Here is a 22,883-nt window from a genome sequence, read left to right as displayed (position 1 = left end):
TAGAGGCTTATTTTACTAAAATAATCTTATTAATTATGCATTGAAAATATGAATTTGAGTAAATACATTTTGGTTTAGTCATTTAATGTTGAGGGTAATATTGGAAGAACATAATAAAATCCTCTTGATTTCATCAAAGGGACAACTAAATTGAAACAAATATTTTTAAAAAGAGGTTCAGCTAAAATGAAACAGAGGGAGGACAACATTCTTTTGATTTCATAGTTAAATAGGTGAACTGAAATAAATGGTTTTAATATAACGATCAAGTAAAACGAAACGGAGGAAGTAACTTCGACTTCTTCGTTGAGAAAGACTTGAATAATCTGCCCAATCTGCTCAATGGTTTGTGTTAAAATTGGTTTGTTTAGGTGATTCCAGGGCGGGTTAAAATAGACCGAGTTAATAAATTGGGTGAGCCAATGACTTGTCCGAAAAAAATACTTGCACTGAAATTTGAAATGAATTATGTAAAAATTAGTACTAGTAATTTTAACTATCCCACTGGATTTAATTATTTGATAGTAGTATTTTGTCCCTGCATGATTTCGTTCTAAGAGAATGAAATACATTCGTTTGTTACGTGAATTTTTCCTCATGATATTTTCAAAAAGTAAAAGATAATTGATTTATACATTTGTAAATTATTAAGGCACCTACTCCCTTATTAACAATGCTTTGTAACCTCAATTTTAACTGCTATTTTTTTTATGTAGTTATTGAATGAATTATTAAGTACGTAGAAAGAGAAAAAATACAATAAAACTCTTTTGATTTGATAAATTAAACAACAAACTAAAACAACTATTTTTAGTATAAAAATAAAATAAAAAACTAAAACGATTTTAGTATAGAAGCTAAGTAAATCAATACGGAGGGAACAAAAGTCATCTCATATTGCGACGATCTCTATATTGCTCGGACTTTTCGAAGTTTATCAACAAATATATATCAAATTCTGAATTCGATACAAATACAATATAAAAAAGTAAAGAGTCCCCGCAACTTTGGTTTACACATATACAGCTGTTTATGGCATCAACAGATATGAAATGAATCTTTCTTCACGTTTCCATATGCATCTCAAAATTCATGGTGAGAAAAATACACACGTTCTTTTGTTTAATTTACCCATTATGACTTGTCAGATTCTAAGATAAGATCAGTTAAGTTTCCCAGCTACAGGGGATCTATACGTAACAATTTGTAGTTTTTTTTTTTTATTTGTTATGGTTAGAATATATCAAAATAAATGGATTGGCCTAAATTTATACGGATCATATTTTTCCTCAAATAATTTTGCCATCTTTGGTCATAGTCAAATGATAAGTTAAATTCTTCAGTTATATCCACAAAATATTGAGTAGTTAAACGTTATTTTCATCATGTCGAATTATTTATCGTATTTTTTTCACACATTTTTTATTGGGTAAGTAAATATTATTTTTATCATGTCAAATTATCTATCGTGTTTTTTTTCACACGATACCCCTATTGAGTAGTTAAATGTTATTTTCTTCATGTTAATTATTTGTCATGTTTTTTTTTCACACGCTCCTTATTGAGTAGTTAAATGTCATTTTCATCGTGTTAAATTATTCATCGTAATTTTCACACGCCCCTTAAAAGATGACTAATTAGAAACTCGTACTAATTATGAGGAGGTTTCGATTATTTTATACTTATTTATGTTTTAAAAAATAATCTCTCTTAATTAAATATTTACTCTATTGAAATCTTTGTAGTCTCCAACAATAATTAACACTCAGATTAAAAAAAAAATTGCCTCACACTTCTAAAATAACTTGAAAAGCCTATTTTTAAAAATCACCATAGATAATTTAAGACGAAGGAATAACTCACTAGTTGTAGTAAATTAATTAGCTCAACAGATAATATTTTCTCCATTTTCACTATAAATTCAATTCTAATATTAAATCTTTCTTTCTTTTAACTCTTTTTCTTTCACTGTGTTATTCCTCCTCTCCTTTTTCGAATTTTCTCGAGACGGTATTTAATAATGTCCGTTTTCCACCGGCCACTTAATGATTTTATATAAACATACACATATATATATATATATATAAAAAAATTAAAATATACCTGTAAGTTAGTTAGTTAGACGGAATATAATTCAGAAACATATGAACCCTTGCTATCATATTATTATGATTGCAAAAATTTATTTTAATATTATAGAATTTAATTTGTACCACTGAAGAAAAATGGCTGGAAATTGAATAGTGGAGGTGGAGCCCCTACTGAAGCCAGCTACATATATTCAATTTCACATTGAGACTTTGAACATTTTTACTTCTTGCTAGCCACACCTTTGTTATAATTTACGTGACATAGATAGAATTTTGAGAGTTAATTAAATTTACTTTGATCGAAATCTCTATGTTTGAATTCTATGATCATAGTTTAGAAGTTTGAATTTTGAAATTCCAATTATACGCCACATAATTTGAGAATGAGGGTGTACCTTCTCACACTATTCTTGATATTATTATTTCCTCCATATATATATTTAGATATCCATCCAGCTGGAAATTGGTTAATAAAAGGAAACAATTGCATCTTTTTGCAGTAATAATAAATGAAACCAACAGCTTTGTACATACAATTCTGAAGAAAACTGGAAATAGTCATTTATAAAACCAGTACCTTAAGTTTCAGATTGGTCTTTTTTGTTAAAATTTCCAAAATTCAACTTCACATTAGATGCGAATCCAGAATTTATGGATTATGGATTCAAATCTAACAGATGTACGTATTCAATAAATGGTTTTAGGTGATTTAATTAGGATCCTCAAATAAGTTTTCCATTCTATTTTATCTTCTACAATTTCATATGCTAAGGACAGATCCAATTAATTACATGTAATTTGGCTGTTAAATTACTTGATTGTGTAATTAATTAAATGCACTTTCTTGATACTATGTGTTAGTACGTACATAGGATTTTCTTTTTTTAAATGTTTAATATAGTAGAGGCGCCTCCTAATTAGTTTCAACAATTTCAACTTCATATAGGCAATTATTTAACAGTCAAGAGCGATTATATAGGGAAAAAGTACTATGCATTGTTGCAATATTTATAAATCACGTAACATAGTTAGTTGCTAAGGAAATAGACCTTTGAAAGTAACTCACATAATATTATGAGAAATATTATAAATGCACCCAGATGGACCACAGATGTTTGTCACTTTTTTTTTTTTTTTTTTTTTTTTTTGAGAAAATGTTAAAAATTTTCTCTCTTATTTTTACGATACAAAAAAAATATATATATATATATATAATGACAATTAGTCAACAACAATAGTTTAATTATCAGTAAATTAATATTTGTTAGATAGACTAGAACAAAGGAGAAAACGATTAACCATAAACACCAAAAAAATCCTAACAAGCTTACGCATATATATACTTTTAAATTGTTTGGTGTTAACAAATAATAATTGACAATAGCCAGAAAAGACTAACCACTAATATTTATATAGCTAGATAAATAATGTATGTTACAGCCTAGGAGTTCAATAATTGGTGGTTGATACACTCTTCTTATACCTTAAATATAGTAAATATACAATCTCACTTTTGTACATTTTTTATAAGAACTATATCTCACCTGTTTTTATGGCTAAATGCTTAGTTCTAGAAACTACTAAAAATAGGAGGATTGTGATAGATTAAACTATCAAATCAATTCATATAGGTATAAGCTTAAATGAAATAATGGAGAAAAAAATTCATATAGTCGATCTCAATCATAAATACAATCATATTTCTGCATTAAAGCTCATACAAGCAAGCATTTTTAACCTTTAAAAAGACGAATATTTTATAGAAAGAGTAACAAAAAGCACAAAAAAAATACCAATTCATTCATGATTAATCCACATAATACATATAAAACATGATCCGTGAGAATTCAAAATAAAACTAATTACAGCCAAACTTACATATCGAACGTCTCTGGTTTTATATTTTATGGTTATAGAGAATAACCCGATCGATCCCTTGCTTCCATTAGTCAGGCGCAGGGATCCCGTCTCTTTAGCTAGAATTATTCCTTTTACATATACAAATAGACCCTAATATTATAGCTAATAAATCATTTTTTACGATGTAATATATCCCTCTTCGATAAGATGCACATATTTTACATGCGTCTTGGCAAAAAAGAAAAACAGTGAGGACATTACAGAAGGGTGGAAAAACATTTCATAAATTCTCTAATATTCTTAACGAAATTCCCATCTCATTAAAAAATATAGTTTCTGCTATCTTTCATCAGCTTATCCATAAAAAATACAGACATTATATTAGACTTCTCACAAGAAAATTTTGATGGCAAACCAGGAGAATGTGATGACAAACAAACCACAGAAAAGAATGGCCCTCTTAGTTCACCAGCAAAAGAAAATCGACTGAAAAAAGATAAACGAGAAAATTAAACACAGCCTATTCAGTGGGGACTTCAGCCCCCGTGTACAAAATTCAGTGCCTCCAGTGTCTGGTTCTTTCACAAGCGTCGTCTATAAAATTTGCTAGCCATCAAGCATAATCGTGCCCACCGTACCACGTCTGGTGATGAGCATAAAAACTTTGCTGTCACGGAATGAGTGGTGTTTATGAACAATAGCTTACTGTGTTTTGTCATGTAACGAGGAGCTAGAGTATTCTGTTCCATTTTCTGAAGTTACTTCGGATGTAGCGCTGGTTGATACATCACCATTGTCATTCGTGCTACCGCGGAAGCTCCTTGAAGCAAGAGCAGGATTAGGATTACCCTGAGGTTGACCACTTGCGACGCCTTGCCCTTCCTCTGCTAGGCGTTTAAGAAGATTCATGACAGTAGGAAGGAACCTTGTGGATAAAGAGATAAGTCCAGGAAGCTGCCAAAACGCATATAGATCACCATCCCCGAAAAGATCATTATTTCAAAAGTTCCCACATTTGTCCAAATTTGTGAAAGAAGCAATTATAAAGGATAAATAAGATTAAGCCACATTGGTTGCTCGACTCACATACCACCAGTTAAAATACAAACAACGAACTATAAAACATCGCAAAAATAGAAAGGAAAGGTCAAATCTAATGAGATAATAACCTCCTACTTGAGGACCACAAACCTAGATCTCTACTCCTTGCATTGCTGGGAAACAAGAGGAAAGAAGATAAAGAAAGGAAATGTTCTAAAATTTTCTGTTCTGTTGATCGTTGTTTGGAAGATCAGAAAGGGAATCATTTCACTTCCAGCATCTCCTACCTTTCTCTTCCTTCCCCTAGTTTCCTAGGGTAGGGTAAAACATCTCCAGGAAAATACAAACGTATGAAGAGAAGCACCACGGGAAGATCACTACTTCATTACTTCTCTTTTTGTAACTATGTCGAACAGAACTTTAGAACGTCATTTGCAACTGAATATCATCCATGTGTTGTACTTACAGGGTGAAGAAAAAATATTTAATCTTCTAAGACGCGACTAACCTTACCTGCAAGAGTCATTTAGTTGAATTGTTTTTCCTTTTTACAAAGATATTTGGTTGAATTGTTTTTTTCTAATAGATATTTGGTTGAATTGCTTCTAGTTTGCAAACATTAGAACTCTAAGAAAGCAGCACTTACAACTCCATTTCGGAATTCGCCTGAGATGTCCATTTGCACCCAAAGAGCTTTAAATAGCAGGTATGCGACGAATATAAACCCTAAATATAAAGGATTTCTGGAAGGGAAAAAAAAAAAGTAAAATCCACATGAGCTATGAGTTGAACCATGTTATACTGTAAAATATAGGGGCTCATGAACTACAAGTCAAGAGGAATACCTTAAGAGAGTCATGAATTCGTTGAATCCCAATATAACCATGGCAGCAATTGCCCATGGAGGTGGTAACCAGTTATTATTTCTCTTGCTAGCCTCCTGAAAGTTGAATAAAAGAACATCAGAAGCTATCAAGAACGAAGGGCAAACTTCACATAAAGATAAACGATGCAGAACATCACCTGCAGGTGCTTAAGAGCCTGTTTGGATTGGCTTATTGTAAGTGCTTTTAAGGCAAAATAGCTCTTAAGCACTTTTTTAGTGTTTGGATAAAATAAAAAGGTACTTATATGCACTTGGTTTTAAGTCAATATCGATAAAAATAAGCCAAAAGTCATAAGTTAGAAATCCAGGCTTATGGCTTTTGGCTTATAAGCTGAAAAAAAAAACAGCCAAAAGCCAATCCAAACAGGCTTTACGTACTGTCCAACTTCTAAGTACTCAAAATTAGAATTCATACACCTTGCATGAAAGACAATCAAGCGCCTAGTACCAAAAGGTACATCCCACTCTTTGATGCAAAAGATAAATCTCTGGTGTTCGATGGACAAAATTGTACTTCCAACTGTTCTAATACCATTATTTAGTGAAAATACCCAGCATTACAAGACCTTCTACCCTTATTGAAACATTTCAAACATATTCAACCAACAACCAAACGATGACATACAAGAATGCACCGTCAGAAAAGTAGAAAGAGATGCGCAATAGCATCTAATATCTTGCCTGAGCAGCAATGGCTTGTGAAACAACATATTCAGTCTCCGTCTTGAATTGCCTCCACAAAGACTTGCACTGGACAGGTGTAATCAAAGTTCTAGATGGAGGGATCTGCAATATAAATTGACCACAAGATGAAAATTATATGGGCTGAATTATACAACGCAAAGATTACTTAATCATACAAAAAAGTCTGGTTCCTAAAGACGAAAAATTTCTTAGGGGCCTTTGTAGTCCTTTCAGGTCTAAAAATCAAATCATTAAAACGAAGTAATTAACACGTCCGATTATGCAGTAAGATTAGCTTGTACGTTTAGCACTGGGTTGTATTATATTAATCCAAATGTGACATAATTTAGTTGATCGTCATCTCCAGCAAAATCCCAAACAAAATATTCACACTCCCGTGAGCTATGTAATGGTGAATGGCCTATTAAAGAAGAGAATCTTATCTTCCCCTTTTCCTCCTTTTTTTTGGGCAAAGGTAACATATTATCTTCCCCATTTCACTGACCACTTTTTTTTGTTTGCAAATAGTTTCAAAGGCAAACCACATAAGTGAGCCAATTACCTCATCCCAAGTGCTAGATGCCAGAGGATCAACTGATGTAATGCTCTTTGCGGAGGAAGCACCTGCTTTTCCATCTACAAGAGCAACTATAAGTGTTTTGTCTATACTGTCACTCTCATCTTCCAAGCGAACAGCAGCCATAACTGACAGGAGCTTCAGAGACTGGGAGAAAATTGAGAGAAGTCAGTACATTATGAGATGCAGTACTTGAAACATGAAATCACGCATTAAAAGAAAGGAAACTTATTTCCGGACAATCATACAGCTGATCGCGCAGTTTTAGTAATTGCTCGAATATCTTCCTTGCCAGTCCAAATTCGTGGCATAGAATCCTGATCATGGCTGAACAATGTTGAAAACCTGCCAGTAATTTTGAGGTCATTCTTTGTATCATAAATACCAAATAGTGTATGTTAGCTGGAGAACGAGATCAACTCATGTCCATACCTGTCTTTCATGCGAATCAAGACCCTTCCAGCTTCTTCCTTTGCCTTTGATTCAACTACTCCACGTGCATAATCTTTCAACCGAAAAACCATATTATCCCTACTTTCTTCATCCATTTCAAAACCAGAAAGTGCAGCAGAAAAACCAGAGACAGCTGTTTCAGTCTCGCGCTGAAGCAGTTTTCTTATTGCTGCCCATGTATCATCACCAGCTCCATCTAAAAGAGCCTCAACTGGTCCAGCCAATGCCTCGTTCAGTTTTGTCTAAACAAGAATTTCTCTTCAGTTCCAGTATAATTACATTTACATCTAAAGTAAAAATCAAATGGTCCTCCCACTTGTTTGCTATATCAAATAGAATCCACTACCAACAACAAATATTTACAAATATTACACATCTGGCACCAGCCATTTAGCTACTATCAGAGGCAACTAATTGATGGCATGCTTCCTTAATGAGGGAAATAATATTAAACATCCCAAGTATGCCGGCGCAAATTTTTTGACCTCAAATCCGAGAACAGATCACAACAAAAAAATTGAAGTGAGTTCCGAACGTTCACATTATTGTAGTAAACTTTGGCCCTAACTCAACCTCGAAAGTTACATGAGAAGGTGAGGATTATCTAAAGACCAAATAGGGTGACGACATCCCATGCACTGGATCGATGTGGGACTCTTAGCACCTAAAGCACAACACATTCTGGACATTTGCAGTGAATAACACGAGTCTATCATTGTTGTGTTGAATAATATAAGGGCCTATCGTTGGATAACATAACAACAGGGAAAGGTTGGTATGACTTCATATCATGTTATAAAAATGGATCTTGGGCCTTGTTCAATCTCAAAACTCAAAGCTAGCTAAAGAAACGAGTATCCTCCAAAATGTAAGGAGACAACGGCTACAATGTGAGACTTAATACAACAACAACAAACCCAGTGTATTCCCACTTAGTGGGGTCTGGGGGGGGTAAGATGTACGCAGTCCATACCTCTACCTCTGATGAAGTAGAAAGGTTGTTTCCGAAAGACCCCACAATGTGAGACTTAATGCTAAACTATAATGGTTGTAACAGCTTCATACCTCGTAGAAGGTTGTCACTTCGGCCAGCTTGGCACTACGAACTTCAGTAATATGAGCATCTACATCACGTCTAAGCTTATCCCTCACTCTCGAAGAATCCCATTTTGCTTGGTCAATAATAGCATCTACAAAATAATGCATCAACTGTCAGCTTTCAAAAAGCAAGCGGCTGACACTATGCTCAACATTTCATGTCACACACAAAATATCACCTATTAAAGCTTTCCAGCATTGCGGCATTTCATTAGCTACAAGTTTGACAGATCTTTCGAAGAAAAATATGAATGATGAACACTAGTTTTCTACAAACGCTGAAAAACAGCAAGTGATACACCAATCTCTTTGCAAAAAATATTTCTTAGTTTGGTTATTCGAACCAGAAGAGTTGTTATTTCTCCAAGAGAGGGGAAGAGGAACATATCAACAGTCGTTGCAGCAAATCACATGCACCCAAAAAAGCATAGATGTGCATACCCTATAGCAACAAAAAACATCAGAAGTTTACCCTGCAAAACTAAGTGGACATTTCTATAAATACTCATCAGTAGCAATCAACTACTTCAAGGCATTTAAGAGAAGCTTAGTCAACTCTACAAGTTTATTCCCAAATTAACAGTCCTTATAACTAGGATCTCCCTACATAGAGAGAGAGCATCAACTCCTTGATCGTTTCTTATGATCTTGGGGGGGTTGATCTGGATCATTAAGGATAATATGCCCTCGGCAAAAAAGATATAAATCAAGTGGGGTAAACAAGTAACAGCAAAGGCAGATTGCATCCTGTACCTTTACATTCTTCGTTAAAATGGGATATAAAAGATTCAGCACATTCACGAGCAGCCAGAGCAAACCCTTTACCCCCCTTCAATGCCTTCTCAAATGCTTCTTTGAATCTTTCAAAAGCATCAGATCGGATGTGTCCCAGCATAGATTGATAGGCTGGTTGGACAAGCTACAACAAAAGCCGGGATAAATCAGAAGAGGATTGCAATCAAAAAAAAGGCCCTTCGTTTTGAGGAAAATGAGAAAAGAATTAGTGTTTTTCTAGTGGGAGTGAGAAAATGCATCTGCATGATTAGTTGAAAGAGTATCATTAAGTTGAAATTTTAACATGTCAATTTATTTGGTTGAATCTAAGAAGACCAAGATTTCTCATTAAGACACAGGAACCCAGCAAGTTGGGTTGGTCAATCATCAAAATTAGAATGGTTAATGCAGGAAATACACCCAAAGGCTTGTGTGTATGTAGTAATATAGGTTGTGTATGTAGTAAAACAGGTTAAGGAGAGAGCAGGGCCTAGCCCAGTACCTGAAGCAATTTCTCTTCCAACTGCTTCCGCTTTGAGGACCTAACCCCTTCATCAAAGAAGGTAGCCTCAGCATCATACCTGGGAAGGAAAACTACTTATTATTCATGTGCATCCTTCTTATATTATAATTTACATACATACGAAAAAATGGAAACAATAATTACATACCAAGGAAGAAAAATGGTAAGAATAAATCAATTCAGCAGAAATTACAGTAAAAAGAATACTCTCCATTTCAAAGTACATGATACTTTCTATTTCAGTACCACACAAAATTTCCTGCTAATATTATACATATAACTTATTAAAAGTTGTAAAGATCATATTCATTTAATTGATCAAAGCAACATATTTTGATCAAGTCATCAAACCAACTTTCAATCACTACTATATAGTATTTGCTTCTGTCACCAAATGAGTGTGATATGAAATTAAAGCCAAAAATATCCACGAGAAGCTCCACGGTATGGTCGTCACAGAAAGGCAGATGTTAAGACAGATGTGCAGTACCACAAGACCAGAAAAAAAATAGAAATGATCAAATCTGACAAAATGCACCGTTTTGTAGGTGTGACCTATGATGATGCTTCAATAGAAAGATGTACAACCTAAAATCACAGCAGAGAAGTCTCAAAACAGCTATTTTCTCGTGGAATTAATGGGGATTCAGCAAAAAAACACATACAATAGAAGCAAAGTATTCAGATAATAGATATCAACTAGTTGTGGTAAAGGCTCAGTAGATGTTATATCTACATCAAATCTGGTGTGTTTGCCAGGAGTGTGTTTAGCCTTATCTAGAGGGTTGTATTTCAGTACAGTGATAAGAGTGAGAATCAGAGAACTCCAAGTTCCGGGAACTCTTAATTTTCCTTTAAAAAAAAATTATTATTCAACAAATTTAGGATTGTGGAATAGTTGATAGATTGTTTTGATATAGAAAAAAAAGGAAGAAAGCACAACATGAAAAGGAGAGAAATAATTTCATTCCACTCAAAGAGTAAATTCAGAGACAAAAACGCAGTAAGAAGGAGGGTCATCCATAGTCAGCCACAAAAATCAAATACCTAATACTGTAACACCCTTTCTTTTATCACTGCAACAAACCTTTTTTGACTACCTAATAACACCTCACAACTTATCAGGAAAAAACAACTCAATCTTAGCACGATATAAATAAGATCTTGTACAAAGTAGTCGTCTAAATCTCTTTGCTTTCCTACATTGATGCTAAAACAAAATAAGGTCCAGCCAAATCTCAACCATAGTTATTGCCCTAAACTCCATGCTCCACCAGTTTTTCCAATACCAACACCTTAAATCATTAATAGTAATTAGGTAATCACAGAAGGGAGAAGCAGATGAGAAGAATGAAATTTCAAGGATTCTAGCAGAGAACTAGACACAGTTAAAATTCAGAGAAACCAGTCAATCTTTTCCTTTGACCTCAACTCTTTCTAATGTTATGCTCTTCTAGCTGTTTTCCATAATAAAATAAGCTTTATCTAATACGATGAAAATGAACTGATCATTTAATTTGTGTATTTTACTTGCTCTAACACAAGAGTGCTTATACACGTCCTTCTAAAAGGAAAGAAATATCACATTAAGAACATCCATTCCAGATGAGCTTCGCACACGAAAATTACTAGCTTTCTGACATTCTTTGTTTGGTACTTGAAGCACAACCATGCTATACCGCATGAAAGTTGTGTCCTTACTCTGATAGGCAAACATCCAGAATTGAGCTGAGCTTCCTTCCAAAGCCCCGTACAGAATGAGTATTAACTGCCTCTTCTAACTGACGCCATTCCTACAACAAGGCCAATTAATTCACAATTAACATTAATCTTTAAAATAGTAGATAAAACAGAACAAGATATAACTTATTAAATAAACCTATAAACAATTCTGCATACCTCATTTTCAGTGAAAGAAACATATTTTTCATTGGCAATCTCTTCACAGCGCACAGTAGCTACCATAACCTGTAATTAGATCAAAATCGAGTAAGTCATAAATACATGGATAACTAACTGATAATTTCAGTTGCAGTAGATTTTTCATGTTATAACCTTATGGGCAGGCAGGTCAAGGTCCTTGTTCTCCTTTATAATCTTCCATATCTGTTGTGAACTAAATGAAAAGCCTGAAGCAGGAACAACAGCCCGCCTATCTCCAGCAAGCCCACCAGGTGCAATAGAATGAAAGAATCGCTGTCTTAGACTAGCCACCTTAATAAAGAAAGAAGAAGGAACACAACTAAGTACACCAGATTCAACTAAACAAAAAAGCAAGTCTTCTGATCTGATCATTGGCTACAACATATCCAAGACAACGATATATGATGGAAGTCGACATGAACTGCTAAAAAAGGAGTTATATAAACAAAGAATGCTCAAAAGAATATTTCTCGTGTACCTGCTCTTTGAATTGTTCTTCCTTCTCTTCGAAACTAGAGAGCGCCACAACCTCAACCTGGACATTCAGTCATTTCACCAAACCTGTGAGCACAGATATAAACAGACAACAAGGATGTAACAGCAGAAGAAATCTTAATGTGACTCACATTAAAAAACTCGCTTAACGGTGTTTCCTTGTGAGCTTGCGGCTTTGGGACAGAATCCCATATCTACACGGCCAGAACAGGTATGAGAAAATCAATAATGTAGTGTTTAGAAGGAAAAACAAAATAAGAAAACTCAAAAACCATCAAATATGGTACCTTCTGAATGTCTTCCCTTAGAACAGGTTCCAAATTTTCGAGGGGAGTCTACAAACGAAAGTGGAAGAACAACATGCTTAAACATTTTTTTTCACAGGATCCGTAGATACTGGAAATGGCAGAAAAACACTTGGTGAGAGAAGAAGACACCTACCCTTGTTTTGTCACGAATAACAAACATCAATGTCGTTTTACGTGGACTAAATAACCGCATCATAACCTGGTCAAAATAAAGTAAGACGTAAGACATCCAGAAGAAATATTCGAAAAAATAAGCATCTGTGTACTTTACCTGGAAGACAGTCTTCAAAAGAGGTTTATTAGCAGCCTGCTCACGACCAATATCATGACACCACCTGAATTGTTCAACTTATGAGCCACGCATTCATATTTTTTCTGATTTCAATTTATTAGAAGTTCATGTAGTAGATACTTCACAGAATAGAAGGACTTACATGTTGATAAGCACTATATCAGAAACAGCAAGTGCGAATAGAGCGCTTTGCTTCTCAAACGCGGTATCATCCTAAAAACAATTGTAAATCCTGAATGAGAAACAATCTGCTCAATTGCTAATTACCCCACCTCATGAGCAAGTTTATGCAAGGATCATCTCAAATTTCGGTTAGCTCCAATTTAATCACAGAACAGTTAATGGTGCCCAGTATATCGAGCAAAGAAGTGATTACACATTTTCGGACACAGTGCAACTACATTAACATACAGAACAGTGAGGTAAAAGATCTCATAGACCGGGAATCTAATGAGATCTGTTCAAAAATTATTCAGCGATCATCATAGGATTACAATTTACAAAGAGGAAGCTATACCGATTTTGAAATTAGTTTTTTATATAGCAAGAAGTAGGGATGTGAAATATACTGATGATCCATACTTTATTTTTCAATAAGTAACAAACAGTTGTCCACGATGGTATATGTCATCTGCACCCTTATCCAAGGTGTACAGCATTTGGTATAAAATGCTTTGAGGATAATATGCATCTGGTCACACAAATAAATGATGGAACAACAAAGGGAAAGTAAATCATCATCTAATTCAACGCACCTCTCCTCGTTCTCTACCATCTGTGCCTTCTAAATCCATGACAAGGGTGCATGGCTCAATCCCAGGACATCGAGCCATCCAAATACCTTTAGTGGTTTGTGACCTAGAAAATACTTAATCCTGTCAGCTCACCCTAAAATGAAACAGCAGACATCTAGCAAATAAAACAATTGTACATACCTTCCCTTATAGGCATCCATCTCTCTAAAGTTAGTATGGAAAAGATGATTTAACAGTGTACTCTTCCCTGCATTAACACAGTTAAATTTAGTTGTTGTTGGAAAACAATATAATAACATTGGTTCCAAAGAACATTAGGACAATTTGTGTAGTTGAGGAGTAAGGATGCAATAAGGAAACCCTAACAAAAAGGAGAGGATAAGACTTGAGGCGTCCAACAACATGGACAAAGGTTCTGAATCAGCTCCAGTGTTAGTCAAAAACATGAAGCATTCACAGACAAGGACATTAACATACGACAAGGACCTATTACAAATCAAGCTTCACCTAACTAATTGTACTCATTATATTCCAAAGTGGTAAATGGATGATAGCTATTGAGGTTTTTTGAGAGAGAATTCATACCGCTACTTTGTGGGCCCATAATGGACACTACGGCATATGAAAGACCACATTCTGCCAGTTTAACTTCCCTCATGAAGTTCTCAATTCCAGCAACATTGAACACCCCATCCCCATCAATGAGGTGAGTTGAACAACATTCATCCTTATTATCTGAAATCATTAGAGTATAAAGTTAACACAAACCCAACTTCCGCACATGAACAGCACAGCCTTTAATAAATCATCATAATACTTCACAACTAGATGGAAAAAAGGAGAAGCTACAGTTGATTCAGAAAATCAGAAAGTCCCATGGTCAAGCAATTAACAACAGCAACAAAAACAACACACCCGTGGTCAAGCTATTAAGTAAATAAAATCTACTCCTATTAATCAGATCAAACCAACCCTACCTCTTGGGGACACCAACCAAACGACACCCTACATTTTTTCACAACAGACAAAATAAGTATGTTCAACAACTGCAATCAGCACATTCACCGTGTGCAGTAATCTGATTCCAGCTTAGGCAGCTCGGTTGCACTAAAGCACCCGCTATGCACGGGGTCCAAGGTAGGGTGACCATCAAGGTCTATTGTAAGCAGCCTTACCTTGCAATCCTGTAAGAGGCTCTTTCACGAATCGAACCCATGACCTCATGGTGACATGGAAGCAGCAACTTTACCAGCCTAGAACAACCCAAAAAAGCACTTCTAAGAATCAAGTACTTCCTAAAGTACTTCATCTTCAGCAACCAAACTATTCAACTTGAAAATATGCATGAGCTGCAAAACCCCAAATACATCAACTAAATCATCAAATCAAAAGTAACCCAATTTCATCCCATCTCTAAGCAAAACAGCAGTCTACCAGAAGAACATAGTTAATCAAATGAATTAACAATAACCCATAAATCAAGATCAAGATTTAGAACGAACTCAAACACCCAACAAACAAAAAAAAAACAATCTTTCTGAAATAAAAACAAATAACCAAGTCATAAAAAAAAAAAAACTTTCTAATAAACCATGAAACCCCATTAATAAAAACCATCCATCTACACAAAACAAAACATTAAATTTTAGGGGTTTCGACTAAAACTTCAAGAATCTTTCAACTGGATCGGCGTAAAATAAGAAAGTAAAACTTACCCATCAGAGAAAGTAGAAGGGTCGATCCAAAAAAAGTCTCAATCGAAGATCGCGCAGAGTTGAAACTTGAAAAGGGGGGTAAGAAGGAGAGTAGACAGTTTTGCGATCTAAGATGGACAGCCCCCTTTATGTCTTAAAAAGCGTGCTGGACTATCCTACGATCAACAGGACACTGCTAAAAGATTAAAGAACAAACAAACAATGTTATTTTTCAATATTTTTTTTTTTCACACGGAGAGGTGAAGAATTTAGGTTGAAATTTATTCAAGTAAACCAAGAACTAGTAATTTTCTTGGGTTTAGTTTTTTTGACAAAATGAAAAGAATAGAAAGTTTTATAAGGTATGGGATATTCTATTTGAGGCTAACATTCTTTGTTTGCATGGTGGTTAAGCCATAGTATAATATGTGGTATGATATGATTTGATTCTCATTAATTATGAGAAGTTTTACTTTATTAATCATGATTTGGTGATATTATGTGATAAATTTATATTTTTAAAATTTTATTTTTATATATTATTTAATAATTTTATTTTATTTTTATTTATATTTATATTTTTATAGTAGTCCTATCATATATATTTTTCTAGTTTCTTCTAATTATTAACATGTGAAATTATGTAACGGCGATAAATGAATATTATCTTTTCAAATACTATTTTGATATGTTGCGGGTGAAAATTGAATTTTAGAATTTAAGCAATTATCATATTCATAATAAATAAAGTCTTCTTCTCAGTAAGAAGTCAGAATCCGAGTGAACGCTTTGACATGACTAGTAAAGTTGTTTTCATAATTAGTAGCAGAAGCAGAATTTTTGTTAAGGGGGTTCAGAAGTAAACATACGAACTAATCAGGGGAAGGGGTTCAACATCTACTGTATATACATAAAAAATAATTTTAACTATATATAAATAGTTAAAAAAATTGTCGAGCGGGCATGCAAAAACCTAACCGATAAAAATATTATTGAGTTATTGGTATTGGGTTAATGTTTTTTTATTGATTTTATAAAAAAATTTATTTGGCAAAACGATTCGGTTTCGGTACCGACAACTCAATAAGAATACACTAAGTTATTGTTTTATCCCTATTTATATTATAGAGAGATGTGTATGTATATATATTATATACACTACTTATTCACAATTCAGTGATTCACAAAGTATAAGCCTATTTAAGATAACAAAGACACAACATAAAGTTTGGCTATTATCGTATTAAAAAGCTTGAAGCATTTATATCTTACAACAACAAGCAGCCCAGTGTATTCCCACATAGTGGGATCTGGGGAGGGTAAAATGTACGCAGTCCATACCGCTGCCCCCGAATTAAGATTTTTTTTCTAACAATTCAAGTTTGAAGATTCTTGTAAACTAAAATGCATTGTGTAGGATTTTGGCGGTAACTAAGATTTCGTTTTTTTATGTTAGTTGTTACTATTTCTATTTTATAAGTATTTTCTTATTGGTTAGATAAAAAATCGAACTGTTAAGGACAAAAAACGATAAACTGAAACCAATAAGAAAATATTTTATTGGTTGGTTATTGGTTTTACATATTTAAAAATCAAAAACCGAAAAATCGAACCAATAACACATAAAATCGTACCGAACCAACTGATGCACACCCCTACGACCAAGTGTAGCTCCGCCCTTGCTCATAATCAAGAGTTCACGCATCCAAGTATGTGGTCTGGTCTTTCTTCAAATCTCATTTATAGTGAAAGTTTTAATAAAATGCACCCTCTTTTAATATACTCCTTCCGTTCCATTTTATCCATCCTAAAATTTTCTAATTTGATGTCTCATTTTACTTGTCCTTTTTTACTTATCAAAATAAGATAAAATAAATTTCCCCATTGTATCCTTAGTATAATTGATTAGTCCTTGTTATTAGCATTCTTGAAAAATGTTATTTAAGAGGATTACCATTAAGAGTACACCATTAAAAATATAAATGATGTTTTGGTATTAGTCATCCATCAATATTGAAACTAATAATAAACACAATTAAGAGGGGTAAAATGATAAAGTTACATTACTAATCATTGTTTTCTTAATAGTTGTGTCATCCTAATTTGGAACGAATAAAATGGGACGGAGGGAGTAGTACGTAATGAAAAAGTGAGTGAAAAGAAAAAGGAGGGAGAGAGTTGTTTAGGAAAACTTGAACACCATTTTTGTTACAATGCATATGGAATGAGTATTATTACATTTGGAAGTTTTAAACAATAAATTCATTTATATGGATTGATAAATAAATTCAACAATAAATAGTTTACTGTTTTTTGGAATTTGGAGCTAGACCTCTTCTCAAATTTCATTATTTTTTCCAGCTATTTATATTCTGAACTTCAAAATGCCACTGCAAAATAGTGCAATGTTTACTTTTGTTACTTGAAATTAAAAAATACAGCACACTCAAGTAATTGTTTTTTCTTTTCTGAAAATGTACAGTATGTTGATTTTTAAATCAATCATGAGGACTGAATTTGTTCATCATTTTAACTTATTGGGAAAGCTGAAAAAGTAATGAAAGCTTTTACTGCGTCGCACTAATTACCATCCCTTACTTTATTACTCCTTTCATCCCAGTTTACACAATGTTATTAGACATAAAAACAATTAAAAAATCTTTAAAATTTATAATATAAAATAGATTTTATACATTTATATAGTACTTATTGTTTCTATTAAAAATAAAGAGAGAATTAAAAAAAATAAAATCTTAATTATAAAAATATAATATTTTTAGACAGATTGGAATAAAAGATACTTGCATAAACAAGGAGTTTGAAATGCAGAGAGTAATAGTAATATGCATTTAACGATGTGGTCAATGAAGTGATAATAATTATGAGATTTTTGGTTCAAATTTTAGCAAGACAAAATATTCTGTATTTTTTCATTTCTCCTAACTGTAATACAGAAGTACTTGATCCGTGTTAATGCTCATAGGTAATAGATATCTAATGATACACCTAAACTAGTTCGAAAATCATACTCTCTCCGTCTCATTTTACTCATCTCAATTTGACATTGTTCATTGATTAAGAAAAACAATTAATAATATGGCTACTTTATCATAGTATTTCTATTAAATAATATTTATATTTTAATTTAGAAAAAAATAATTAATACTACGGATAAAAAAGGAAAAAAAATTATCTTGTCTTGATTAATGGAAAATAATAAGTAAAATGAGAAATTAAACTAAAAAATTTAGGATGAGTTAAATTGAGACGGGGGAGTATTTATTAAAATGAAAATTTTAGTACTTTAAAAAAATATAGAAATGTATATAAATTATTCAATAATTAAAGAGACAAAAGGCAATTAGCATGAGGAAGTCTAATTAAATGACCGACATGCGGCCCACCAACCGCCCATCAAAGCTTTTATACAAAAAGAGAGACGCCGTCCAGCGGCGCGTGTGGGCGCACGCCACTTATTAACCCGGCCCATGTGAGTTATATAGAATCAAACTTCTATAAAGTTGGGACCAGAACATTCCCTCTAGTTTTGTAAGTATTTGAGTTACTACTATAAAATAAAGGAAAATTTTAGGAAGTGACAAATTTAAAATCATAATTATGAATATAATATTTATGAATTTTTTGTTGTCTCGAATACACAAAATTTATATATTAATTTATTAAATTTTAACATAAGTTTCAAACACCTTCAATACAAGTTTAGTATGAACTATCAAAGAAGTGTGTTTTATTATTAAGAAATAAGATGAAGCAGAATAAGCCAAGTCCTTCGAATTCACGAAATGTCCTTAAGGAAACAATTCTCCTCAAGTACCCGAGGTTGCGGAATTTTCCTCCCAGAATAAAATTACTTCACAACCAGAATGTAGCGCTACCTCAAACTTTTTGATTTTTTTATAACTCACTCAATGGGAGATGATCGCAAGGAGTATTTTAGAAACAGAGAAATGTTTTTTCAAGTGCAGAAAAAATCGTACCAAACCTGTGGAAAAATGCAGATTTATATAGCCATGAAGTGCCCCTTCGAAAAGGAGGCAATGGTTCATTTGAAAAGATGTATCCTTTGGAACTGTCATGTCTGTCCATTCGAATCATTGTATCTTTTTTTGAGCGTTTTTCTTCTTGAATTTTTGGACTATATTTCAAATAAATTTTGTCTAAAAAATTAATCTCATCGATTATTTTTCGAAGCCAAGCGAGCGACGATGACGTGAGATACCTCTTGGTTCTTGCCTCACTTACCATGTGAAGTTTGTGTTTCTTAATATAAACACGTGAAAGTTTCATTCTCCCACCTATATGGGAGAATTCGTAAACTTTCCATAATTTTTAGTACACTTTTCTTTTTTAAGTGTTATCTCAATTTTTTCCTCCACTTAATTCCCTCCATTTTCTATCACTTTTAACTTGAATCCAACAATTTTCTCTAAAATAAAAGTGTTACTTTTTCTCAAAAACTTTTTTCTTTTCAAAGATTTGTTAATTGGTACTTGTGATTTGAAATGATCCTAAAACGATTTAACTCAATTTGCCCCTCCATTCATATTGAGCAACGACAAAAGTAATGTCAATAACGACAAAGTGGTAGTAGAAGAGTCACTTAGTAGACAAAGATGACAGTCATACTTTTATAAACTCTTGAATAATGAGGGAGACAAAAAAAAATGTATCGAAAAGTTTGAAACACTCTAAGAAGTGTTGTGATTTTGTGAGATTTTGAAAATTGTTGATATATTCAGATTAGGGGTTAAGAATACTATTTATAAGATGTGTATGTGGAGTGCAACCGGACCAGGCAAGATCTTTGTTGAATTTTAGAGGAACGAAGGCACGATACATATGGAATGTTGGTTGATTGGGTTGTTTAATATCGTTTTTAAGATGACAAAGATGTCAGAAGAATGGAGGTCGAGTACGATGATCTCGTTGTACAAGAACAAGAATGTCATTCAAAATTACAACAACTATATAGAAATATCAAGTTATTAAGCCGCACTATGAATGTTTAAGAGATGATGGTAATGAGAACCGTATCTATTTTTGAGAAAACTTGTTGGTTTCGTGTCGTAATATCAGCTACATAATCATTCACATGGTTTTGAGACTGGTGGAGTAGTATATGAAAAGGAAGAGGGAAGTTTATATGGTGTTCATCAATCTTGAAAAAAAAACTTAATGAAAAGTTTTGAGGAAGGTTTTATGGAGGTGACTAAAGGTAAATGTGTTGCCTGGATTATACTAGACAATTAAGGATATGTTCGATGAAGTCAAAACTCCGATAAGGACAACGTGAGGGACTTCGAGCACTTACAAGTTGTGATGAAATTGCAAAAAAAGATCAACTTTAGCTCATTTTAATTTGTCTTGTTGATGGATAAATTGACTCATTGAATACAAGGTGAGACATCGTGATGTATATTATTTGTAGATGGCATAATTTTAGTGAACTAACCATCTATTTAATAATCATATGATAGACTCAGCTTATTAGAATAGATGAATAAATTGTTGAAATAGCAAAGTCCAATAGATTTTTATTAATAATTCTTTGCAATTTAAAATAAATTTGAGTTGGCAAAATGACCTTCTGGACCCTTGTACTATGTTGGTTTTGTAAGTTGGATACTTCTACTTACATGTTTGTCATTTGGATCCCTGAACCCACTAAAAAATAATATTTTAAACCCTTTTTGGGTGAATGTAACACACTCTCCCCATGTCTGCCTCATCTGTCATGTCATTTGTCACGTCATTAAAAAAAGAAGTATTACATTAAATTTCAAGTCATTTTTAAAATGTTAAATAACAAATTAAATATCAAAATTAATTTAGTTAAATAAGAAAATTTTATAATTGTAGAAAAATTTGAATAATCATCTTTTTATTTTTGCTCTCAAATTAAACATCAAATTCATTCCAAATAATTAAAATTCTTCTCCAACCAATTTAAATTTTTAACTATAAATTCATATATACAAACATAATAAATTTTTGATTTTTAAATTTGAATATCTTTAAAAAATTCACAAAAAATTTAATTTTTTTCAAACGAAATTCACTAATTTTTTTCAATATTCACTATCACTCACTTTCAATTCAAATTTAAATTTTAATCCAAAAAAAAAAGATTTCAAATTTAAATTTTTATTAAAAAAATGAAAAGAATTAAATTGAGGAAAAAATAAAATAAAAAATAAAAAGTGAAGATAGTAATGGGGGAGGGGGCTGGGGGTGAGGTGGGAACGGGGATGGACGGGGCTGGTGAGGTGTAGAGGGGGGGACGGTGATGGGGTGGGATGGGGCTGGGTAGGGTGTGGGGGGTGGGAATGGGTTTGGCTGGGGTGGGGGTAGGGAAGGGCTGGATGGGTGTTGGGGTGGGGTGGGACGGGGTGGGGAGGGAATTTTTCTTTTTTTAAATTTTTTTTAATTTTTTTAATTTTTTTTAATTTTTTAAAAATATTTTTAAATTTTTAATGTAAAATTGGCCAAAAATTATCCCTCACTTGCACCCCCAGGCGAGTGACTACACTCTTTTTGTCCTAATCACCATTTCAATGCCACATAGGCAAGGTCAATGGTCAAAGGGTGCAAAATGTTATTTTTTAATGGGTTCAAGGGTCCAGATGACAAACATCTAAATAGAAGTGTCCAACTTACAAAACCAACATAGTACAGGGTTCAGAAGGTGATTTTGCCATTTGAATTTAAGTAAAGTGCAAGATATAAATAGCATAAAACTTGGTTTAAGTTGCATCGTCAAAGCAAGATATGATCATTGGCTTTTATTAATGCTTTCCCTTGTAAATAATAATCAGAGCATGCTATGGATTCCTCACTCTGCCTAGCTTCTTTTTAGTGCTCAACATTTTATGACTACTCTCTATTATTAACATTATCACAAGGTATAACATAAATTATGTAAATCATAAATTTTAATTATTTATAATTCTTATTTTTATATGCTTATAATGAAAGAGATTTTCATTATCTCATCGAAACTAGTAAAGTTACAAAGTATGACGCTTCTCACTTATATTTTACCCTTTCTAAGATTTTAATTATAAATAAAGTCTCACATATACACCATGTATATGCCACATTGTTTAAGAAAAGGATGTTATAAATAGTAATATAGTATAGCTTAGTCAAATTATGACGTGGCAAGTTGGTATTAAGCAAACGATTTTGTTAGATTATCTAAAGAGTTGAAGAAGCTCGAAAAATAAAACTTGATTGTAGTTCTGTACGTTTAGCAAAAATTAGTAATTCAAGAATAGTAGTGTATTTTACAAATGATATTGAAAATGACGAGGATCTAGCTTTTTTTAATTAAAGTCAAAATGAAATATAACGTACCCATGCGACACAGTCAAGATCAATTCTCTTTCATAGGTATTTAAAAAAAAAAA

General features: G+C 33.0%; 1 protein-coding gene across 4 annotated transcripts; it reads right to left on the bottom strand.

The window, feature by feature from the left end:
• Positions 1-4,218: 4,218 nt before the first annotated feature.
• LOC107861735 (protein ROOT HAIR DEFECTIVE 3) lies at positions 4,219-15,795 on the bottom strand. 4 transcript variants are annotated; one of them, XM_016707086.2, is made up of 23 exons: positions 15,475-15,795; positions 14,345-14,494; positions 13,940-14,006; positions 13,760-13,862; positions 13,147-13,217; positions 12,984-13,047; positions 12,846-12,911; positions 12,692-12,739; positions 12,536-12,598; positions 12,388-12,444; positions 12,042-12,200; positions 11,886-11,954; positions 11,688-11,779; positions 9,966-10,044; positions 9,443-9,608; positions 8,657-8,781; positions 7,571-7,833; positions 7,387-7,483; positions 7,124-7,285; positions 6,559-6,663; positions 5,837-5,931; positions 5,638-5,734; positions 4,219-4,904 (listed from the first exon to the last, which is right to left on the bottom strand). In XM_016707086.2, exons 1-23 carry the CDS (start codon positions 15,476-15,478, stop codon positions 4,653-4,655), a joined length of 2,454 nt encoding a protein of 817 aa, XP_016562572.1. In that variant the 5' UTR covers positions 15,479-15,795; the 3' UTR covers positions 4,219-4,652. The 4 variants fall into 4 exon arrangements, with proteins under 4 accessions (XP_016562572.1, XP_047266126.1, XP_047266125.1 ...); XM_047410170.1 differs by lacking the exon at positions 15,475-15,795 and adding an exon at positions 14,935-15,052; XM_047410169.1 differs by having other exon boundaries at positions 12,846-13,047; positions 15,475-15,793.
• Between the last annotated feature and the right edge of the window lie 7,088 nt (positions 15,796-22,883).

Source organism: Capsicum annuum, chromosome 3, assembly GCF_002878395.1.
Source record: "Capsicum annuum cultivar UCD-10X-F1 chromosome 3, UCD10Xv1.1, whole genome shotgun sequence".
NCBI classification, from domain to species: Eukaryota; Viridiplantae; Streptophyta; class Magnoliopsida; order Solanales; family Solanaceae; genus Capsicum; species Capsicum annuum.
This window is presented reverse-complemented; position numbering and strand designations above follow the sequence as displayed.

Bases quoted from the DNA above. Each gene is read 5' to 3' on its own strand.
- LOC107861735 (XM_047410168.1), bottom strand. From the start codon at position 14,983: ATGAGGTCATGGGTTCGATTCGTGAAAGAGCCTCTTACAGGATTGCAA. The intron at 12,740-12,845 runs GTAGGTGTCTTC...TTTCGTTTGTAG, and splicing joins TTATTCGTGACAAAACAAGG to ACTCCCCTCGAAAATTTGGA. The intron at 4,905-5,637 runs GTAAGTGCTGCT...GCGTTTTGGCAG, and splicing joins GCGAATTCCGAAATGGAGTT to CTTCCTGGACTTATCTCTTT.